The sequence below is a fragment of the Giraffa tippelskirchi genome, chromosome 2 (assembly GCF_054371585.1).
Source record: "Giraffa tippelskirchi isolate mGirTip1 chromosome 2, T2T-mGirTip1v1.2.pri, whole genome shotgun sequence".
NCBI lineage: Eukaryota > Metazoa > Chordata > Mammalia > Artiodactyla > Giraffidae > Giraffa > Giraffa tippelskirchi.
In genome coordinates this window covers 68,150,656-68,170,758 of record NC_137276.1, presented here as the reverse complement: position 1 = coordinate 68,170,758, position 20,103 = coordinate 68,150,656, and the positions used below count along the sequence as shown (strand labels likewise).

Sequence of the window (20,103 nt, the reverse complement as noted above, 5' to 3'; positions counted from 1 at the left end):
TCACCACCATCCAACAGCTAACCGTAACACTTCAGATAAAATCCATATTTCTGATCTTAATCTACTAAACTTTCCATGATCTGGCACCTGCCCATTTCTCTGATTGTTTCTCAGAACTCTCCCCATTCCCTTACTTTTAGCCATATGTGTGCTAAGTCTCTCAATTATGTACAACGTTTTGCAACCCCAGGGACTATAGCCTGCCAGGCTCCTCTCTGGTCCATGGGATTTCCCAGGCAAGAACACTGGAGTGGGTTACCATTTCTTACTCCAGGGGATCTTCTCAACCCAGGGATCAAACCGGTGTCTCTTTTGTCTCTTGCACTGGTAGGCAGATTCCTTACCACTGCGCCACCTTGGAAGCCCATTTTATACTGGACTTTTTCTATCCTTCAAACATATCAAACTTGTTCTCGCCTAAGGTCTTTTACTAGATATTCGTTTTTCCTGCAATTTTCCTTGCACTGATCTTACATGGCTGCTTTTTCTCATTTAGATTACAGATCATACTTCATTAGAAAAGACTTTTCTGATTACCCAACTGCAAGAAACCATCCAGACTTTATTACCTTCTCTTATTTTCATCCTCTATATAGTGCACATTATTAGCTTTTTATGGCAGGGGAAGAAGGGTGCGCTTTACTTGACTACTATTCATCTTGTCTACTAGATTATAAGTTTCATGAGAACAGGCCTTATCCATCTGGTTCAGCACTGTATTTCTAAATAAGTGCTTGTTACATGTGTTTTCAGTTGCTCAGTCGTGTCTGACTCTTCACGGCCTGTCAGACTCCTCTGTTCATGGAGTTTTCCAGGTAAGAATCCTGGATTGGGGGTGCCATTTCTTATGCCAGGAGATCTTCCCAACACAGGGACTGAACCCTCGTCTCTTGCATCTCCTGCACTGGCATGTGGATTCTTTACCACTAGCACCACCTGGGAAGCCTGTCTGCTACACAGGAGATTTTTACTAAGTATTTGCTGAATGAGCAAATGGGTAGACATAAATCTGCAGTATGGTTGTAAACTTGACAAAGCCTGCTAGTGATTCTGTGGAAAATAATCAACAAGTATGTCCCAGTGAAGATCTAAGTACCTAGGGAAGTCTTTGCTATGTTCTAGAAAGTATTCAAGATGTTCTGGAAGTAACCTTATTCCTATAGGGAAGAGTACCCTAAAAAGAGCATGCAGTAAACTGCACTGCAATTCAAAAACTACCGTACTTTCTAAGGGCCTACAAGACATATATGAGACACTATAAAAAGTACAGGTGAATAAATTGACAGAGTGCCTATTCACAAGGAGTTTGCAGTTGGTACCTAGCAACCAATGAAAGGCCTTGCTAGAATTCAGTTCAGTTCAGTCACTCAGTCACGTCTGACTCTTTGCGACCCCATGGACTGCAGCATGCCAGGCTTCCCTGTTCATCACCAACTCCCAGAGTTTACTCAAACTCATGTCCATTGAGTCAGTGATGCCATCCAACCATCTTATCCTCTGTTGTCCCCTTCTCCTCCTGCCTTCAATCTTTCCCAGCATCAGGGTCTTTTCTGATGAGTCAGTTCTTCACATCCAGTGGCCAAAGTATTGGAGCTTTAGCATCAGTCCTTCCAATGAATATTCAAGACTGATTTCTTTTAGGATGAACTGGTTTGATCTCCTTGCAGTGCAAGGACTCTTAAGAGTCTTCTCCAACACCACAGTTCAAAAGCATCAATTCTTTGGTGCTCAGCCTTCTTTATGGTTCAACTCTCACATCCATACATTGACTACTGAAAAAACCATAGCTTTGACTAGACAGACCTTTGTCAGCAAAGTAACATTTCTGCTTTTTAATATGCTGTCTAGGTTGGTCATAGCTTTTCTCCCAAGGAGCAAGCATTTTTTAATTTCATGGCTGCAGTCACCATCTGCAGTGATTTTAGAGCCCAAGAAAATAAAGTCTGTCACTGTTCCCACTGTTTCCTCATCTACTTGCCATGAAGTCTTGGAAACCGGATGCAATGGTCTTAGTTTTTTAAATGTTGAGTTTTAATTCAGCTTTTTCACTCTCTTTCACTTTCACATCAGGTGGCCAAAGTATTGGAGCTTTAGCATCAGTCCTTCCAATAAATATTCAGGACTGATTTCTTTTAGGACTGGTTTGATCTCCTTGCAGTCCAAGGGTCTCTCAAGAGTCTTCTCCAACCTGACAGTTCAAAAGCATCAGTTCTTTGGTGCTCAGCCTTCTTACAGTCCAACTCTCACATCCATATCCGACTACTGAAAAAACCATAGCTTTGACTAGACGGACCTTCGTCAAACCTCTGCTTCTTGACCTGCATACAGGTTTTGCAGGAGGCAGATAAGATGGTCTGCTATTCCTATCTCTTGAAGAATTTTCCAGTTTGTTTGAGCCACATTAAAGAGGCTCTTTAGTTACTCTTAGCATTCTGTTGTAAGGGTGGTGTCATCTGCATATCCAAGGTTACTGATATTTCTCCTAGGAATCTTGATTCCAACTTGTGCTTCATCATGCCCAGCATTCCACATGCTGTTCTCTGCATATAAGTTAAATAGGCAGGGTGACAATATACAGCCTTGATGTACTCCTTTCTCAATTTGGAACCAGTCTATTGTTCCGTGTCTGATTCTAATTGTAGCTTCTTGACCTACATACAGGTTTCGTAGAAGGCCGGTACGGTGGTCTGCTATTCACATCTCTTGAAGAATTTCCACAGTTTGTTGTGATCCACAGAGTCAAAAGGCTTTAGCGTAGTCAATGAAACAGAAGTAGATGTTTTTCTGGAATTTTCTTGCTTTTTCAATGTTACAACGGGATGTTGGCAATTTGATCTCTGGTTCCTCTGCCTTTTCTAAATCCAGCTTGAACATCTGGAAGTTCACAGTTCACATACTGTTGAAGCCTGGCTTGGAGAATTTTGAGCATTACTTTGCTAGGGTGTGAGATGAGTGCAATTGTGCAGTAGTTTGAACTACTGCATTGCCTTTCTTTGGGACTGGAATGAAAACTGACCTCTTCCAGTCCTGTGGCCACTGCTGAGTTTTCCAAATTTGCTGGCATACTGAATGCAGCACTTTCACAGAACCATCTTTTATCATCTGAAATAGGTCAACTGGAATTCAACCACCTCCACTAGCTTTGTTTGTAGTGATGCTTCCTAAGGCCCACTTGACTTCGTACTTCAGGATGTCTGGCTCTAGGGGAGGGATCACATCATTGTGGTTATCTGGGTCATGAAGATGACCTTTTTTGTATATTCTTCTGTGTATTCTTGCCAACTCTTCTTAACATCTTCTGCTTCTGTTAGGTCCATAGTGTTTCTGTCATTTATTGTGCCCATCTTTGCATGAAACTTTCCCTTGAAGAGATCTCTAGCCTTTCCCATTTTATTGTTTTCCTCTGTTTCTCTGCATTGATCACTTAGGAAGGCTTTCTTATCTCTCCCTGCTATTCTTTGGAACTCTGCATTCAGATGTGCATATCTTTCCTTTTCTCCTTTACCTTTAGCTTCTCTTTTTTCAGCTGTTTGTAAGGCCTTCTCAGACTACCATTTTGCCTTTTTGCATTTCTTTTTCTTGGTGATGCTTCTGATCACTGCCTCCTGTATAATGTTATGTACATCCGTCCATGGTTCTTCAGGCATTCTGTCAGATCTAATCTCTTGAATCTATTTGTCACTTCCACTGTATAATCATGAAGGATTTGATTCAGGTCATACCTGAATGGTCTAGTGGTTTTCCCTACTTTCTCCTATGTAAGTTTGAATTTTGCAATAAGGAGTTCCTGATCTGAGCCACAGTCAGCTTCCAGTCTTGTTTCTGCTGACTGTTTAGAGCTTCTCCATCTTCGACTGAAAAGAATATAATCAATCTGATTTCAGTATTGACCATCTGGTGACACGCATGTGTATCTTCTTGTGTTGTTGGAAGAGGGTGTTTGCTATGACCAGTGCATTTTCTTGGCAAAACGCTATTAGCCTTTGCCCTGCTTCATTTTGTACTCGAGGCCCAAACTTGCCTGTTACTCCAGGTATCTCTTGACTTCCTACTTTTGCATTCCAGTCCCCTATGATGAAAAGCATATCTTTTTTTGGTGTTATTTCTAGAAGGTCTTGTAGGTCTTCATAGAACTGTTCAACTTCAGCTTCTTCGGCATTAGTGGCTGGGGCATAGACTTGGATTACTGTGACCTTCAATGGTCTGCCTTGGAAACGAACAAAGATCATTCTGTCATTTTTGAGACTGCACCCAAGTACTGCATTTCGGACTCTTTCGTTGACTATGAGGGCTACTCCATTTCTTCTAAGGGATTCTTGCCCACAGTAGTAAATATAACGGTCATCTGAATTAAATTTGCCCATTCTGGTCCATTTTAGTTCACTCATTCCTAAAACATCAATGTTCATTCTTGCCATCTCCTGATTGACCACTTTCAATTTACCTTGACTCATGAACCTAACATTCCAGGTTCCTATGCAATATTGCTCTTTATAGCATCGGACTTTACTTCCATCACATCCACAACTGGGTGGTGTTTTCGCTTTGGCTCAGCCTCTTCATTCTTTCTGGAGGTATTTCTCCACTGTTCTCCAGCAGCATACTGGGCACCTACCAACCTGGGAAGTCCATCTTTCAGTGTCATATCCTTTTGCCTTTTCATATTGTTTATGGGGTTCTCAAGGTAAGAATACTGATGGGTGGGGCCAAGCTCAGTGAATCTTTAATCCAATTTTCTGTTGATGGGTGGGGCTGTGTTCCCTCCCTCAGGCCAAATTATGGTAGGGGTAATGGTGGTAACTTCTTTCAAAAGGACTTATACCAGCACACCACAACTCCCAGAACTGAGGTATTCGGTGCCCTATACCCCACGGCAGGCCGCTGTAGACCCACAGCTCCACCAGAGATTCCTAGACAGTCACAGTCTGGCTCAATCTCTTGTAGGGTCACTGCTCCTTTCTCCTTTCTAGAACTGCTACATGCATATTACTTAAAGTATGTGCTTCAAAGATGAAAAAGTTGGCCTTAAGTATATTACAAAGGTTAGCAAATAAGAGTATTAAACCTGTTTTGTATCTAGCTGCTTATCCAGTTCTATACTGAAATTTCACATGACTAATTAAAGTTTTATAAGACCATGCTATTATTTTTATGGTTTTTGGACCACACAGATCTTTGGAGATCTTAGTTTCCTGACCAGGAACTGAACCCACACACCCTGGGATGGAAATGTGGAGTCTTAACCATGGGATCACCAGGGAAGTTCCTATGCTATTAGTTTAATAGAACCTTAAGTGTCTAGTTATTAGATACTTAGCCACATAGAAAGAAGTATGTACACTTATGGATGTACAACAAAAAACTGAAATAAAATTAAATACATAAAAGAGGGGGAAAACAAATTAATGGTCGCACAGCTCTCTTCTGGTAGTTCTGAGGCACTGATCTCAAATTTTTAATATATTCTTAGAGTTCAATATCAGCACTCCAGTATTCTCAGCATTAGAGAATTAAGAGACAACCTCATAGAAAATAAATGAGACTTAAAAATCTAAGTCATATTTGCATTTTTCTGTAAAAAAGTGTAATCTATGTCTTTGGTTTGGCTTTGTATAAAAGCTGAACGCTTACTTATAAACACTGCATAATATATATATAGCTGCTATTTTGCAATATGTTTTTATTTAAAAAATGAGTTCTGGATAAAAGCTCTGCTATTTCAATAATATACAATTGTTCACTTTGTATTAGAACAAATGATACAATAAAAAAGAAATAATAAAATGCGATAAGTAACATACCATTCCATAGGCCTGCTGTTGGACCCAGATGATATAATCATTCCGTATGTCTATCAATTCTTGTACTTCATGTATATAAAATTTATCATATTGAATAATCTGTCCAGATTTCTCATTTACCTACAAAAAAATAAAAATGTAATTAACATTAAATTTAACCAGTACCTAAGAAAGAGACTGAAAAACATTTAAATAGAAAAAGGTTTGAGATTTCTTAGCTATTTTCTCTTCCTATAAAAAATAATTTACTGAGTGCCTACCATATGTAAAATGCTAGTTAAGTGCTATGAGAAATACAAAGATTTATAAGATGTGATATCTGTATTTAGTACCTCAAAATCAAGTAAAAAAAAAAAGAAAAATATTTATGTAACACCACATGAGATATACCATTAAAAAAAAACCATATATATATATATATATATTATACAAACTAGAAACTATAAAGTCTTCTGATTGAGAATGGAACTAAAATAATAGTAAGAATAGCTAAAGCCCCAAAATCTGAATGTAAACTCCCCCTTTATCTTTGGCTAACTCTTAAACCATGAAAGCACAAGTGAGACTTGGTGGGGGATACCCCAATAGAAAGCACCAACTTTCTGAGACTACTCAGAGCAGATTTCAAGACAAGCATTTCCAGAGGAAAAAAGGCCCATTTAATAATGCTAAAAGAATTCATTTATCAAGAAGTCATGACAATTCCAGGGCTTCCCTGGTAGCTCAGTGGTAAAGAATTTGCCTGCCAGTGCAGGAGGCCCAGGTTTGATCCCTGATCCAGGAAGATACCACATGCCATGGAGCAACTAAGCCTGTGCACCACAACTGCTGATCCTGCGCTCTAGAGCCTGCAAGCTTCAACTACTGAAGCCCAAGAGCCTAGAGCCAATGCTTCACAACAAGAAAAGCCATCGCAACGAAACTAGAGAGTAATCACCCGCTCCCCCCCGCCCCCCCGCCCCGCTTGCCGCAACTAGAGAAAGTCCACAAGCAGCAACAAAGACTCAGGTCAGTCAAAAATAAATAATTATCTAATAATAATAAAAACTCAACTCCAGATTAACTACAGATTAGACTGGCTTGAATCCCAAAACTAACAACCACACAAGAGGTATAGAAATTTACAGGAATAAATTCACATTTTACTATTTTACAGACATCCAAAATTTGTGAGACACATCCAAAATCAGGTAAGTAAATAAAACAAAGGACAGAGACAAAGCAATCAACAGAGTCAGACTCAGACATGACCTAAAGGCTGGAGTAAGTAGACAGGTGCTTTAGGAAGGTATTTTGAACTTATTAAAAATAAAGACAAAATACATCAAAATTTGTGGAATGCTGGTAAAGCAGGGCATAGAAGGAAACTGATAACATTTAATGATCATGCTAAAATAAAAGGTCTAAAATCAACAGCCTAATAAGCTTCAGTTCAGGAATTCCCTGGTGGTCTAGTGGTTAGGACTCGGTTCTTTCACTGCCACAGACTGGATTCAATCTCACAAACTATGTGGTATAGCCACCAAAACAAAATTCTCAGCTTTAAGAACCTAGAAAATGATCAAATTAAGGACAATCAAGTAGAGGAAAAGAAAGATAAGAAATACAAAACATCATAGTTTTTAAATTTAATATTAATAAATATTTACATTTTTCAAAAGAAAAGTCCAGGCCAAGATGGCTTCACTGGTGAATTCTATCAAAAATTTAATAATACCAATCTTAAACTCAGAACACAGAGAAAGAGGGATCATTTCTTAATTCATTTTATGACACTAGGATAACCCTGATGCTATGAAGCTGATGAGAAACAAACCTTATCCACTCAACATCCCTAATGAACACACACACAAAACCCTCAACAAAACATGAGCAAATTAAATCCAACAATATATATAAAATAATATAAAATGTCTAAGTGGAGTTTATCCCAGGAATGCACTACTGATTCAACTAACACAAATGAATTTCACTACATTTCAGGGAAAAAACAATAATGATAATAATTTGTTCATCTCAACAGATGCAGAAAAAAAGTGTCTAACAAAGTTCAACATCCCTTCATAATAACAACTCTCAGCAAATCAGAAATAGAAAGGAAGTTCTTCAAACAGATAAAGCTCACCTTAAAAACAAAAACTCTACAGCTAACATCATGCTTATGAGTAAACATTAAAAACTTTCTTTCTAAGATGATGGATGACTTAGACAAGAATTGTCCACTGCAACCATTTACATCAACATTGTACTGGGAAGTCTTAGCCAATTAAATAAGGAAAGAAAATATCTTGACTGTGTACATAAAAAATGCAAATGAATCTAGGAGAGAACTATTAATTTACCAAGATCAGAGAGTACAAGGTGAAAATTCAACTGAATTTCTCCACACAAGCAACAAAACTAAATTTCTCCATACTACTAACAATCAAAAATAATTTTAATTATCATTTATAATAGCATAAAAAACATTAAAAATAGACCTGAGCAGTTATAATAGAAACGACACAGTTCACAGAGTATAAAACATTACTATCTAAACTTCCACAGAAAAAGTCGACAACTCTTGCCTTACAGCTTAACTCTTTCTATTAAAAGAGAAAATAAACCCAGCAATTATACATAAAAACTCACTGGCTTTTCCTTCTCCAATATTTATGTGTTGTTGTTGTTTAACCACTAAGTTGTGTCCAACTCTCTTGTGATCCCATGGACTGTAGTCTGCCAGACTCCTCTGTCCATGGGATTTCCCAGACAAGAATACTAGAGTGGGCTGCCATTTCCTTCTCCAGGTGATCTTCCAGACCCAGTGTCTCCTGCAAATCTTTACCACTGAGCCACCTAGGAAGTCCAATATTTATGTGCAGAAACTACTAAATATATACATTAACTATTACATTGGACTCTTTAAAAATTTAATGATACTTGTTGAAAATGATCCACATCCTATTGACCTCTGATGTCTTTTTCTTTATCTGAAATATTTATTTTAAAAGGTAAACTGCAGTTTCCCTCACCAGTAGCAACCAGTGTTTACAGTTTTTATATAGTGCAGATATGACATAGGTTTTTTGATAAGAAATGCTATGTTAGAATGTGTGTGTGTATATCCCCTCAGTTGTGTCCTACTCTTTGCAACTAACTAGACTGTAGCCTGCCAGGCTCCTATGTCCATGGAATTTTCCTGGCAAAAATACTGGAGTGGGTTGCCATTTCTTACTCCAGGGGATCTTCCCAATCCAGGGATCGAACCCATGTCTCATGTCTCCTGCTTTGGCGGGTGGATTCTATACCACTGAGCTGCCTGAGAAGACCATCAAGTTAGAATAAAAACTAATAATTTAGAAATCAGGTTTGGTTCAGGAATAGACAAATTTCAGTCAAACGTAAGACTTGGGGGGAAATGATGGTTAACAGTTAATTCAGTCACAATGATTTAATAACTAAAGATAAAATCAGTTGTTAGTCTTTTAAAAATAGAGAAATATTTAGGCACTGAATAGAAGACCGATCCAAAAGACCTGTATACAGATTCACATATAAAATCAACAGTTTTAAAAAATATAAATAAAAATACATTTGTATGGAAGGTAAAATTGACAAGACATTATTTTCTTCAGGAAGTCTTCTTTAATTCTTTTGAGTTATGTGCCCTCCTATGTGTTTTCACAGCACCCTTTCTTTTGCTTAATCTAGCACTTACCATATTATACCATAAACAATTATTTATTCGTTTATACAACTGCTCTACATTTATAATCTTAACAAGGGCAGAAATCACATCTTTTCCTTATAACTGCATCACTAACGTTTACTAACTACACCATAATAAGCACACAGTAGGCACTCAGTAAATGTTTGTAAAATGAATTTAAAAAATTACATGACAGAAGTTCAAAACAACCTACACATTCAATACTGCTGTCTAAAATGTAAAAAATAGAAACTATATATGTGTGATCATAATGCTTCATGTATTAATTACAGTTTAGTACTCTCATTTATAAACCTGAGTTCAGAGGTGGTATATGGTATGTAAACATATGCCTTATTTGTTTGGGTTTAAGGGTTCCTTGAAAAAAAAATTTTTGATAATCACCGACTTAGAGGATTAGCATGATATCCAGCACTTAGGCTAGTCAGACCAAGTCAGTCTTTTCTTTTGGTATATTAGTATCTCTATAATGTACTGTGTGAAAATTCAAAAACTACTGAACAACCCAATTTCTTGCCAGCAAATTCACTTATCTGGTAACACATTCATTCCTGACACCAGGTACCAAAATTATCTTTCTTGTGATGCCATTTGGAGCACTGGGAGTGATTTCTAATTCAAAAGATTTCCAAAGGACATGACATAAGGGAGGAACAAGTCATTTATATATCCTGAAAAAATCAGGAGAAATAGAGACCAGTTCTACAGTTCTTAATCCTGTTCCAGATTTGGTCAGGAAGGAAACTCTTTTAGGAAACTTCTCCTAGTTCTTAACTATGGAGCAGAGAGAAGAAATATATACAGCTGTCAGACATAAGCTATCTTCTAAAACACAAATTTCTGATAAGCAATTTAGGTTCCACTATAGATGAAAATAAATCATCCCTGACAATTATCTATGACAGGTTAGGACCAAGTAAAGTTTTCTCCAAAGTAAGAGGTAAAAGAAAGGTAAGTGATTGTACTAAGAACTCTCACTAAGAGATGCCTAAGAAATTGATACCATTACTACCCTACTTTTGAGTATGTAACAACTTCAAACAGGAACTCAATTTCCTCATGATCAAATAAACTGAGTTAAAAGCTGCAGTTTCCCATCCAAACGGTGGTGGTAACAAAATCTCTGCTTTATGAATGTATAGTATTTGTATATATATTCCATAATCTAAACAACACATCAACCCTGGGAAACCAGCAGGCCATTATTTCAATCCTTATTTTATAGATAACTATTTGCATATGCGATAAAGAGAAAGAAGACTTGTTCAAAATCATATCGATAAGAAGCAGCATAGATGGAATTAGAATTAGTCTTTTTAACAATTCAATGCTATCTGCAATTATGGAAGTATAAGCCTCCAGATTTAGAGGCATAAAACAAAACCAAATCCCCTTCTAAACAAGTTATACTACCATATCTACTGATATACAAGTACATTAGAAACATCAGGGACTTCAGAAGTAGATTTGTATTTCAATTCTGCTACTTACTGGTTTATGACCTTTGACACTCAGATTAAGGGGCAAGCTATAACTATTAACAGTTAAATGAGGAATTCATGTAAAGTGCTCACATGAATTAATGTACAAGGGAGGTTTTTAATCTTGGCTACCTCTTGTAACTTCATATAACTTTTTGAACTTATTTTCCTTTCCCTTTCAGCTAGCAATAATTTAGGATCCTAGTTTCAGCATGGCTCCATCAAAAAGGTCTCTGGACACGGAACCCAATAGGGTTCTCCTCAACAGAGATTAAGGAGATTGAGCTAGGCACCTAAGTTACTAGCTGAAGTTCTGTCTGTAATTATGAAAAACAAAAGGTCCAATTTCCTTTCCCCTTCACTTGTGGAAAAAGACACAGCTAAGGAAAAAAAAATTTTTTAAGAGGTAATAAAGATAAGCAGACAAGGAAGAGGGGAAGTGAATAATTACTTGGGAAAAAGGTTCTGCTGACAAAGGATGGTTCACTGAAATAGTAGGAAAAGAGAGTCCAGAGGAAGAAAAGAATCTAATCACTCACTTAAATCCTAGGCAAAAGGCATACAGAAAAGTAGAGACCCATATCATGAAGACAGAAGATCTTAATAGCAGTTTACTGCAGAATCCATTTTACCCTAAAGTGCTGCAAGAAAGCCTTGGACTGGGGAAGGCAAACGTAAGAATGACTTATTTCCCCCTAAGAAAAAAAATGGCTATCATAGCCTCAGCTATAGTAAGAGAAATGACTTGTTTTTCTAAAGAGCTTGGAAATACTAAATACAAAAGAAAAAAAGTTCAAGAAGTAGTAGAGAAAGGAACTTCATTAAATGAACCAGGAACTTCATTAATGAACCAGGAACTTCATTAGAAGAATAAAAAGGAAAAAAAAATCGTCCGTATGGGCTCTTTCTTACAGAGAGCACAAGGTTTGTTTCCTTTACCCTTTATCACTAACCGTAATAGCAAGCAAGAAGGGTCTGAAAACACTAAAGAAGCTGTTAAGGGGAGGAAACTAAAGATTAAAGGTTCACATGAGTTTTTCAGTCATTCTAGAGGCTAGAAACATATGCTCCTCCCTTAGGTCATGCCTTCCAAAATAGTATCTTAATACCAAATGGCAGAACAGAGATATACCTACCAGCTGTCAGGGATGTCTCAAAACCATCTTTAATGAAACAGCTGAGACTCTACTTCTTCATATAACTTTGAACTGGTACAAGTGTAAAGGGTATTATTTCTTCCACTGGGAAGAAGGGCAGGAAAGAACAATAGGCAAATTAATGAATTTTATATGGTTCCAATTTCAATTAGTCATCTGTTTCAAATGTTCTACTTTGACTGAAGTCATTAGTAGCCAATAGCAAAAAGAATATGAGTTTTAAATGTTCACAATCATAAGTAGGATGAAATCTCTTTCATATTATAACCACCTATAAATAACAAAAGTGTATTATTTAAATAACAAATCATGTTCTTCAGCAAAAACGTAAGGAGACTCTAATTCATTAGTATGCTATTGTTCTGCCCAACTATCGACAAGTTATTCATAAATGTCTAACAAAATCAAGTAAGACCAAAGCTCTAAAGTATATATTCTTTTAAAGGAAAATTTAGATAACTTCTCCAAATTCCTATCATATCTTTAATGCCAATCTAATTCTATAATATAGTCATGTTAAAATAAACATCATCAATCTGTTAGTGGCAATGGGGGAAGAGGAAAATAAATGAACTACTGGACATACCCTATGTAATATTTCTAAAACCTTTAATGCAGTATGAAGAAAACTGTTGAAAATTCTTCTCTCAGAAGGGGGAATGCCGATCTTGTAGAGTTTCAAAAGATGTACCACAACCTCCTTAAAAAGTTCTACAATCTTGAGGAATAGCGGAGGTTCAAGTACTGACCACCAGTTTTCTGTTGTTAAAGGGTGAACACACAAATACAATAAAATTTAAAAAGACACAATTTTCAAAATCATACTGATTTTCCTAAAGCAGTGGCTCTTAACCCTTTGAAAATCTCAAGAAGATACATGAAATATGATATTTTATGTAATATTTCTAGGGTTGATAGACACTACTCCACGTTCAAGTTAAAGAATACAGTTCTAAAAGCTCTCAAAAGCAAAAATAAAGTAAGAAGGTCTATTGAATTTACATTCTTGGTTTTCTAAGCTATATTAAAAACTTAACCACTACCCCTCGTATTAAACCAGGTGTTTCAAAGTGCTTTATAAATTAGGAGTTTAATTTTTAAAAACACTAAAAAACTGTATTGCTCCAATATTTTGCGGATCTCTCCAACTTTTACCCTTCAACTTAGTTGAAACGTGAAGCACCACCTGAAAGCAAGGTACTCCTAAATATCAAATACAGAAACTGAATAATGTAAGGTATACCATGTCTGTCTTTCCCCATGTTCACTATTTATAGCTATTAACTACAAATATGACAGTCTTGTCCAGGAGACAGAAAGGAATAGGAAAATTTCTGACAACATGGGACCAATACACTTGTGAGTCCCCTGCTTCACTCTTCTAACCACTCACTGGCTCATTCCCTCAGATTCCAGGATTCTACCCACTGCTTGTTGCTTCCTCTGTTCACTCTCAGCCTAAAACTTCTTGTACTGATTGTATTACTCTTATGTATCTCAGACTGACATATCTAACCAATACTATTAGGAAGGAAAGCACTGCTACTAAACGTAGCAGGCAAACTATAATAGCCAACAGATAAAGATGAAATCTATACAATTAGAAAAGTCAAAGTGAGAAAAGTTTATGCCAAAAACCCAGAGGAATAAGGTCAAATGAAGAGTGGAATCTCACAGAGAGACATCAGAAAATTAGCAAACAAGGCAAAGGGCTAATAAAGTTCAAGGGAGATTTAATACCCAGGTTTGTTCAATTTTAATTGTTCCCTTTCCTTTACTCTTTAATGATAAGATCACTCTGGAGTGAATGAGGAAGTTTCTGTTCAGTTGCTCAGTCATGTCTGACTCTTTGCGACTCCATGGACTGTAGCCCACCAGGCTCCTCTGTCCATGGGATTCTCCAGGCAAGAATACTGGAGTGGGTTGTCATTTAGAGAAATATGAAAAACAGTTTTTATCTTTCCTGATATTGTCTCCACTGTTGTGTTTGATTAAAATTTCAATATTTAACATGCTTTGCCTTCAACAACTCTAACAACTAGCATCAGACGACTAGCAAAAAGTAATGAATTGAAAAACAGGTTTACCTTTCCCTGAGACAATGTCAAAATAATTTAGGGTAGCAAAATTTCAAACAGCAAAAAAGTAGGAACTTAACAAGCATTTTCATTTAAAGAAAAAAGGTTACAGAAGAAAAAAGTATTAAAATTCTTACCAAGTACTTTCAGCGGTGCCTTTTCTAAGTTCACAAGAGCTGTACCAAAGGGAATTGCTATTGTGGTGAAATTGTTGGAGTCGCTCATCAGGGGACATTCTGGTAGAGTAAGATAAAATCTCAATGCTTCAACGTCAGGTAAGGAGCTAGTCAGTTTAGGAATAAGATTCTTTTCCAAGCTAGCTGCCACCTACATTTTGACAAAAAGTAAAATCTACTTCATTTAAAATGAATGCATATTCAAAAAAAAAAGAAAGAAAAAGAAAATTTTATACCACAGGAAACATTAAATGATGAAGGGAAAAGAAAAAAAAAAAACATCTTATGATGATTCAATGAATGTACTCTGGAGCACAATGAAAATTAATGCCTACGCAATATAAGAGAATCTTTTTTAAAAATTAATTTATTTATTTTAATTGGAGGCTAATTACTTTAAAATATTTTGGTGATTTTTACCATACACTGACATGAATCAGCCATGGGTGTACATGTGTCCCCCCGTCCTGAACCTTCCTCCCATCCCTCTGGGTTGTCCCAGTGCACTGGCTTTGAGAGCCCTGTTTCATGCATCAAACTTGGACTGGTCCTCTATTTCACATATGGTAATATACATGTTGCAATGCTATTTGTAAGAGAATCTTAAAAATCTGACATACAAATCTCAATTTAAACTCTCTGCACCTACAGCTATGTAGACTTAACCAACATGGTAATATTAAGTAATTAAGGGTCTGCTCTGAACATCTGGAAAGATTTACAGACGTCTGACAGCTAAATTACAAACAGTTTAAAATAATACCTGATTTAAATTCTTACATTAGTTTATACACAGACATCATAATAAAGTATATGAAACTGTAAAGCTAATTAGGCAACAAAGCTTTAGAATAACACAGAATAAAAAACTCAACAGGGAACATAATACAAATACAAAATACTTTAAAAACAAACCTGCTGAGATATCTGAGGATGATCAGGTTGTATAAGTTTGTGGAATAAAAGTCTAGCAGCATTCATATCAACCCCTGAAAATCTAGTGCCTGTTCTATAGTGATCATCATTGCTATTATTAAAAAAAAGAGGAAAAAAAAGATAAATTAAACCTTAAATTCATTTCACTTATTTAATGACATTATTATTTAATATAATATTCAAAAAATTCAGTATAACAAAGAATTGTCACTTACCTAACAGCTAAAAAACTTCCATTTAGACAACCAGATGAAGAAAATGTTCCATCAATTTCACTAAAAAGAAATTTAAAAATTGCCAAATCACAAAATGAGAAATCTGTTTACCTTCATTTTTTAATAAAAATTAAAAGTTAAACTAATATTTAATGCTACAAAGCATTCCTCCAATCAACCTTCAGAATAAATCGGAATTCTATAAATTTCTACAGATTAGGTAAATCTTGATAGAGATATTACTGTTCACCCTAGACTCTCTTGAACATTACTATCATCCTCAGATTCACCAAATAAATCTGATGTTTTTAAAAAAAAATTTTTTTTATAAAAAATGCACATTTAACTTTCTTAATTCCACACAGTGGTAAATCTAATCTGGAAAGTTATTTTTCTGAAGACTACTCTTCAGGCTGTTAAGAAAAACTTTAGTTTGGGAACATAATCTAGAACTAAAAAACAGCTGATCAGCTATAATCCCTCATCCCAAATACCTACATCACCTTCAACAACAACAACAAAAATTTAAAGTACTAAACAAGTCCATCTGCAAGCAAAATATTCAAGGAGGAAGTAATACTCAATTCTTCCAGGAATACAGACATTAAAAGAAAGTGACCAGTATAAAGCCAGAAGGAACTTTCTTGCAAACCCAATCCCTAAAGTGGCTATATTTAGTATTTTAAGAACTGCATATTGATATGTATATTTTTATATATTTAAAATATATAACAATTTTAAATGAGATCTCCTAAAATATCCACTACTATAGAAATTCCAGACATTTAAACTTCTGTATATAAACCATTCAGTAAATGATATTTAATGAAATATTTATTTAAATAAAAACCTCTAAGTACAGGTTCCTCTACCATGAAGTTGAGAGATTTTGTCTTTGTATAGATAAAACATTTTTCTTACTTGGCTATCTCTACAGGAAATCTTCCAGAGGGGTAGCTGAGCCATTTTTGAATTAGAGCTTCGTTCACAGTCCAGATCTGCTTCGAAGGATCAGGATATCTAAAGTCATCTGGGGGCCGACAGTTCTAAAGTTTAAAATAAGTAGATGAGTTTGAGGGAAGAGGATTATATACAAAGCATTCTGCATTTGGAAGTTAATCTCTACTAAACACCTGAAAACAAAACTTGAAAACAAACTGAAAACACCTGAAAACAAAAACTTGTCAAATGGATCCGAAAGTATTTGTAGACTTGAAAAAAAAATTAAGGCCATTGCTTTGTAACATATAAAGAATACTAATATGAAATTATCTGAGCCTATTAATTATTCACATGATTTCTATTACCTGGGGATTAGAATAATGTGAAAAGCTTTGATCTCCACCTGAGAAAATTCTTTTCACGCAGAAATATTCTTCAGAATCTGTAACAAAAATAAAATATTAAAAAATTCAAGATTTATGTGTATTTTTTAGAGCATCAAATATGCTACTGGACTTTCTCTTAATCTCTAACTTAATGAGACCTCCGAATCATGGGCTCAATGATACAAAATGACTCAGAATGTTGACCAACCAAGTTAATGGAACATTAAATGATCCCACAAGCACATCCAGCATTTGCTAAGCTTTTTAGTTGTTTTTTTTTTTCCTGTTCCTAAGTTTTGTTTTGGGGTTTTTTTTTTCCAATTAGAGGATAATTGCTTTACAATGTTGTATTGGTTTCTGCTGTACAGTCTTCTTTTTGATCTGCACATCAAACAATGGCATTTTTTAATCTAGATCTTTATTATCTCAATATACTTTAAACTGAGGACAGTGTAAAAACTGAATCAAAAGTATAAAAGATAGCTCAGAAGAAAATAAAAAGTAAGAATATTCATTTTGAAGAATTCCCTGATGTGGTCAGGACTCAGCATTTTCATGGCCCAGAGTTAAATCCCTGGTTGGGTAACTAAGATTCCGCAAGCTGTGTGGGATGTGGCCAAAAAAAAAAGGAACATTCATTTTAAAAAGAATGACAACAAACAAGAAGTAAGTATCAGTGTATGTTAAATCTTCTTGAGTAATGCAAAATTCTTTTCTCTCAACAAAGCTATACAAAAGTAAAGTGACACACACAGATCTTTATTAGAAACTATTTATCAATAACATCCAAATCAGGTCCAAAATTATAAATATTAATAAACAAATTTAGTAGAAATAAAAGAAGAAACTATAATAAAGTCCCTTTTCAAAAAGACATTCAAAGCCTCTTCCTCTTTCTCCTCTTCTTTATCTCAAAATGGAAAGACTATCTGTAATATTAACAAAAATACCACTAGACTAGTATTTATAAGTATCACATACCAAAACACTATAGCTCCACAATGTAACTTAAGGCTTTGTTGGTGTTGTTGTTGTTTAGTCTCTAAGTCATGTCCAACTCTTATGCAACCTCATGGACCGTAGACCACCAGGCTCCTCTTTCCATAGGATTTCCCAGACAAGAATACTGGAGTGGGTTGCCATTTCCTCCTCCAGGGGAATCGCCCCAACCCATGGATCGAACCCACGTTTCCTGGTCTCCTACACTGGCAGGTGTGTTCTTTACCATTGAACTACCAGGGAAGCCCAGCTTAAGTCTAGTTATTTCCAAACATAATCCATTTCTGTGTTCCTACTCCTGACCCTCCACTCTTCAGTTGACTAATTCTTCACCTGTATTATTTGTGACCATCACTGCTACAGAATTATAAATTCTTAAGGAAGGGATCACATCTTAATTTCCTTGGATCATTCCCTACTATTAAGCACAATGTTTTACTTGTAAAAACACTGAGTAAATGTTTAATATATAATATAAAAATTACCTAGCTTAGAAAATACCAATAATAAGAGCTTCAGAGATCAGAACATTAATGACCAAATTTTCCACAAGAATGCTCTAAGACCAAACATTTTAAAGAACAGTTTAAAAGGGTAAATTTAAAATATTAAAGAAACCAATCATTCAACTTAAAATCTTTTCTCTATATCATCTTCACAAGTCCACATGAAGTCATGTACTTTCTTCAAAAGACTGAGCAAGATGTTATTTATTTGTTTCTAAAAAGGTGATTCTGCCCTCTTTAAATAATCAAGTAAATGGACAGACTACAGTACATGAATAGGTTTCTGGGGGCTGTGAATAGGTCACCAAGAATTATTTTCCTTAATTTTCTTTTAATTACAACTCTAAAAACGTCTGTGGAACCTAGTCATTTGTCCTATGCAGCTTCCTGCAGATTGGATTTTGGTGATTATATCCTTGAGGATTCTCCTAACATTTTCCTCAGTCTTTTGTATATTTCTGTAAATTAGTAGTTGGATCTAGAGAGGATTTCATTAGATTAATTACTCAATTATTTTGACAAAACTATTACATGGTGGTGGAAAAGGCTATTCTTCATCAGGAAGCACATAATGTATGGTTGGGTTCCTTTTTGTGATGTTAGTAACCACTGACACCCACAGACCATTAATTCATTGTGGGTTGAAAAATGATACACTAATATTACTTCCTCATCTTATGGCTGGGCCATTAGCATCCCCTTATCCACCACATTGCCCTGTAATAGAAAAGATTAATGCTTGTTCTTTTCCACTTATTTACTATTGCTTGGCTTTTTGAATTTGCATTTCTCCTTGATTATAATTTTTACATGTTTCTTAGTAACCTGGATTTCCTCACTGGGAATTTCCATTAACTACCTTTATCTATTACACGTCTAAATGTTTATCCTATTTACTAGGTATCTTACTATTTTTCACACCAATATGTATGAGTACTTTGGCTACTATTTCAGGTTATATCTGTTACAAACATTTTTCCTAAATCATTATTTAATTTCAACTCAGATTTCTTTTTCCATTAAATCAAATGCATTTGCTTCATTCTTTATGATGTGTTTCATTGCCATAATGCTAAGAAAGGTTTTTCCCATCCTCACATTACAGAATTATCTTAAGAACTTTTGTACATTTAACTTTAATCCATCTATAATTTCCTTTAGAATATATTGTTAGTTTAGGATCTAAACTGACATTTTCCTACCAATTCTCATGTGTTGAGTAATTCTTTCCCCTTCTCCACATATTTATTAGTGATGCACTGTTTTAAAGTTATGAAGAGACACTATACCTCTTCTACCTATAACACACAACCCTCAACAACTTTGGCACTCCTCTCCACCCCAAAAGTGTTCTCAAAGTCCTTCTCTTAACTTCCACTTCATAAGGTCCTGTTTTACCAATAATCTGATTTAACTGTTACAGTTTTATAATATACATTATCATATCTAGGAGGGCTAGTTCACCTTCTCCTTACTCTCTACAAAATACATTGTCAGGAAAAACTGAGAAGACTTTGAAATAGGCTCTCCTGAACTCCCTTCCCCATTTACTGAGTCTTGTTTAGGGCCCCCTTCAGAAACATAGCTACCTAAAAGGTGTCTCTGAGCTATTTACAATTCTGTAAAGCATACTATTTAGGAGCAATACTGACAGAGATACAACTAGGTATATGCCTCTGATTTACAAGGAAAAGTAGTTTTTGACGATTTCTGA

The 20,103-nt window shown here is 35.6% G+C and overlaps 1 protein-coding gene across 31 annotated transcripts in view; it reads right to left on the bottom strand.

Annotated features, from left to right (window-relative positions):
• Positions 1 to 20,103, bottom strand: part of HERC4 (HECT and RLD domain containing E3 ubiquitin protein ligase 4) — a 129,599-nt gene that overhangs the window by 33,981 nt on the left and 75,515 nt on the right. For 27 of the 31 annotated variants that reach the window (XR_014076486.1, XR_014076487.1, XR_014076489.1 and 24 more), the window contains 7 exons: positions 16,864 to 16,940; positions 16,478 to 16,602; positions 15,557 to 15,616; positions 15,321 to 15,432; positions 14,367 to 14,556; positions 12,738 to 12,910; positions 5,802 to 5,921 (listed from right to left, as the gene is read on the bottom strand). Coding sequence is in view for 22 of the 31 variants with exons in the window: in XM_081568923.1 (XP_081425049.1) it covers positions 5,802 to 5,921; positions 12,738 to 12,910; positions 14,367 to 14,556; positions 15,321 to 15,432; positions 15,557 to 15,616; positions 16,478 to 16,602; positions 16,864 to 16,940 (857 nt within the window). In the remaining 9 variants the exon portion in view is untranslated. Of the gene's footprint in view, positions 1 to 5,787; positions 5,922 to 12,737; positions 12,911 to 14,366; positions 14,557 to 15,320; positions 15,433 to 15,556; positions 15,617 to 16,477; positions 16,603 to 16,863; positions 16,941 to 20,103 lie in introns of all 31 variants that reach the window. The other 4 variants (XR_014076492.1, XR_014076491.1, XM_081568917.1 and 1 more) reach the window with 2 other exon arrangements.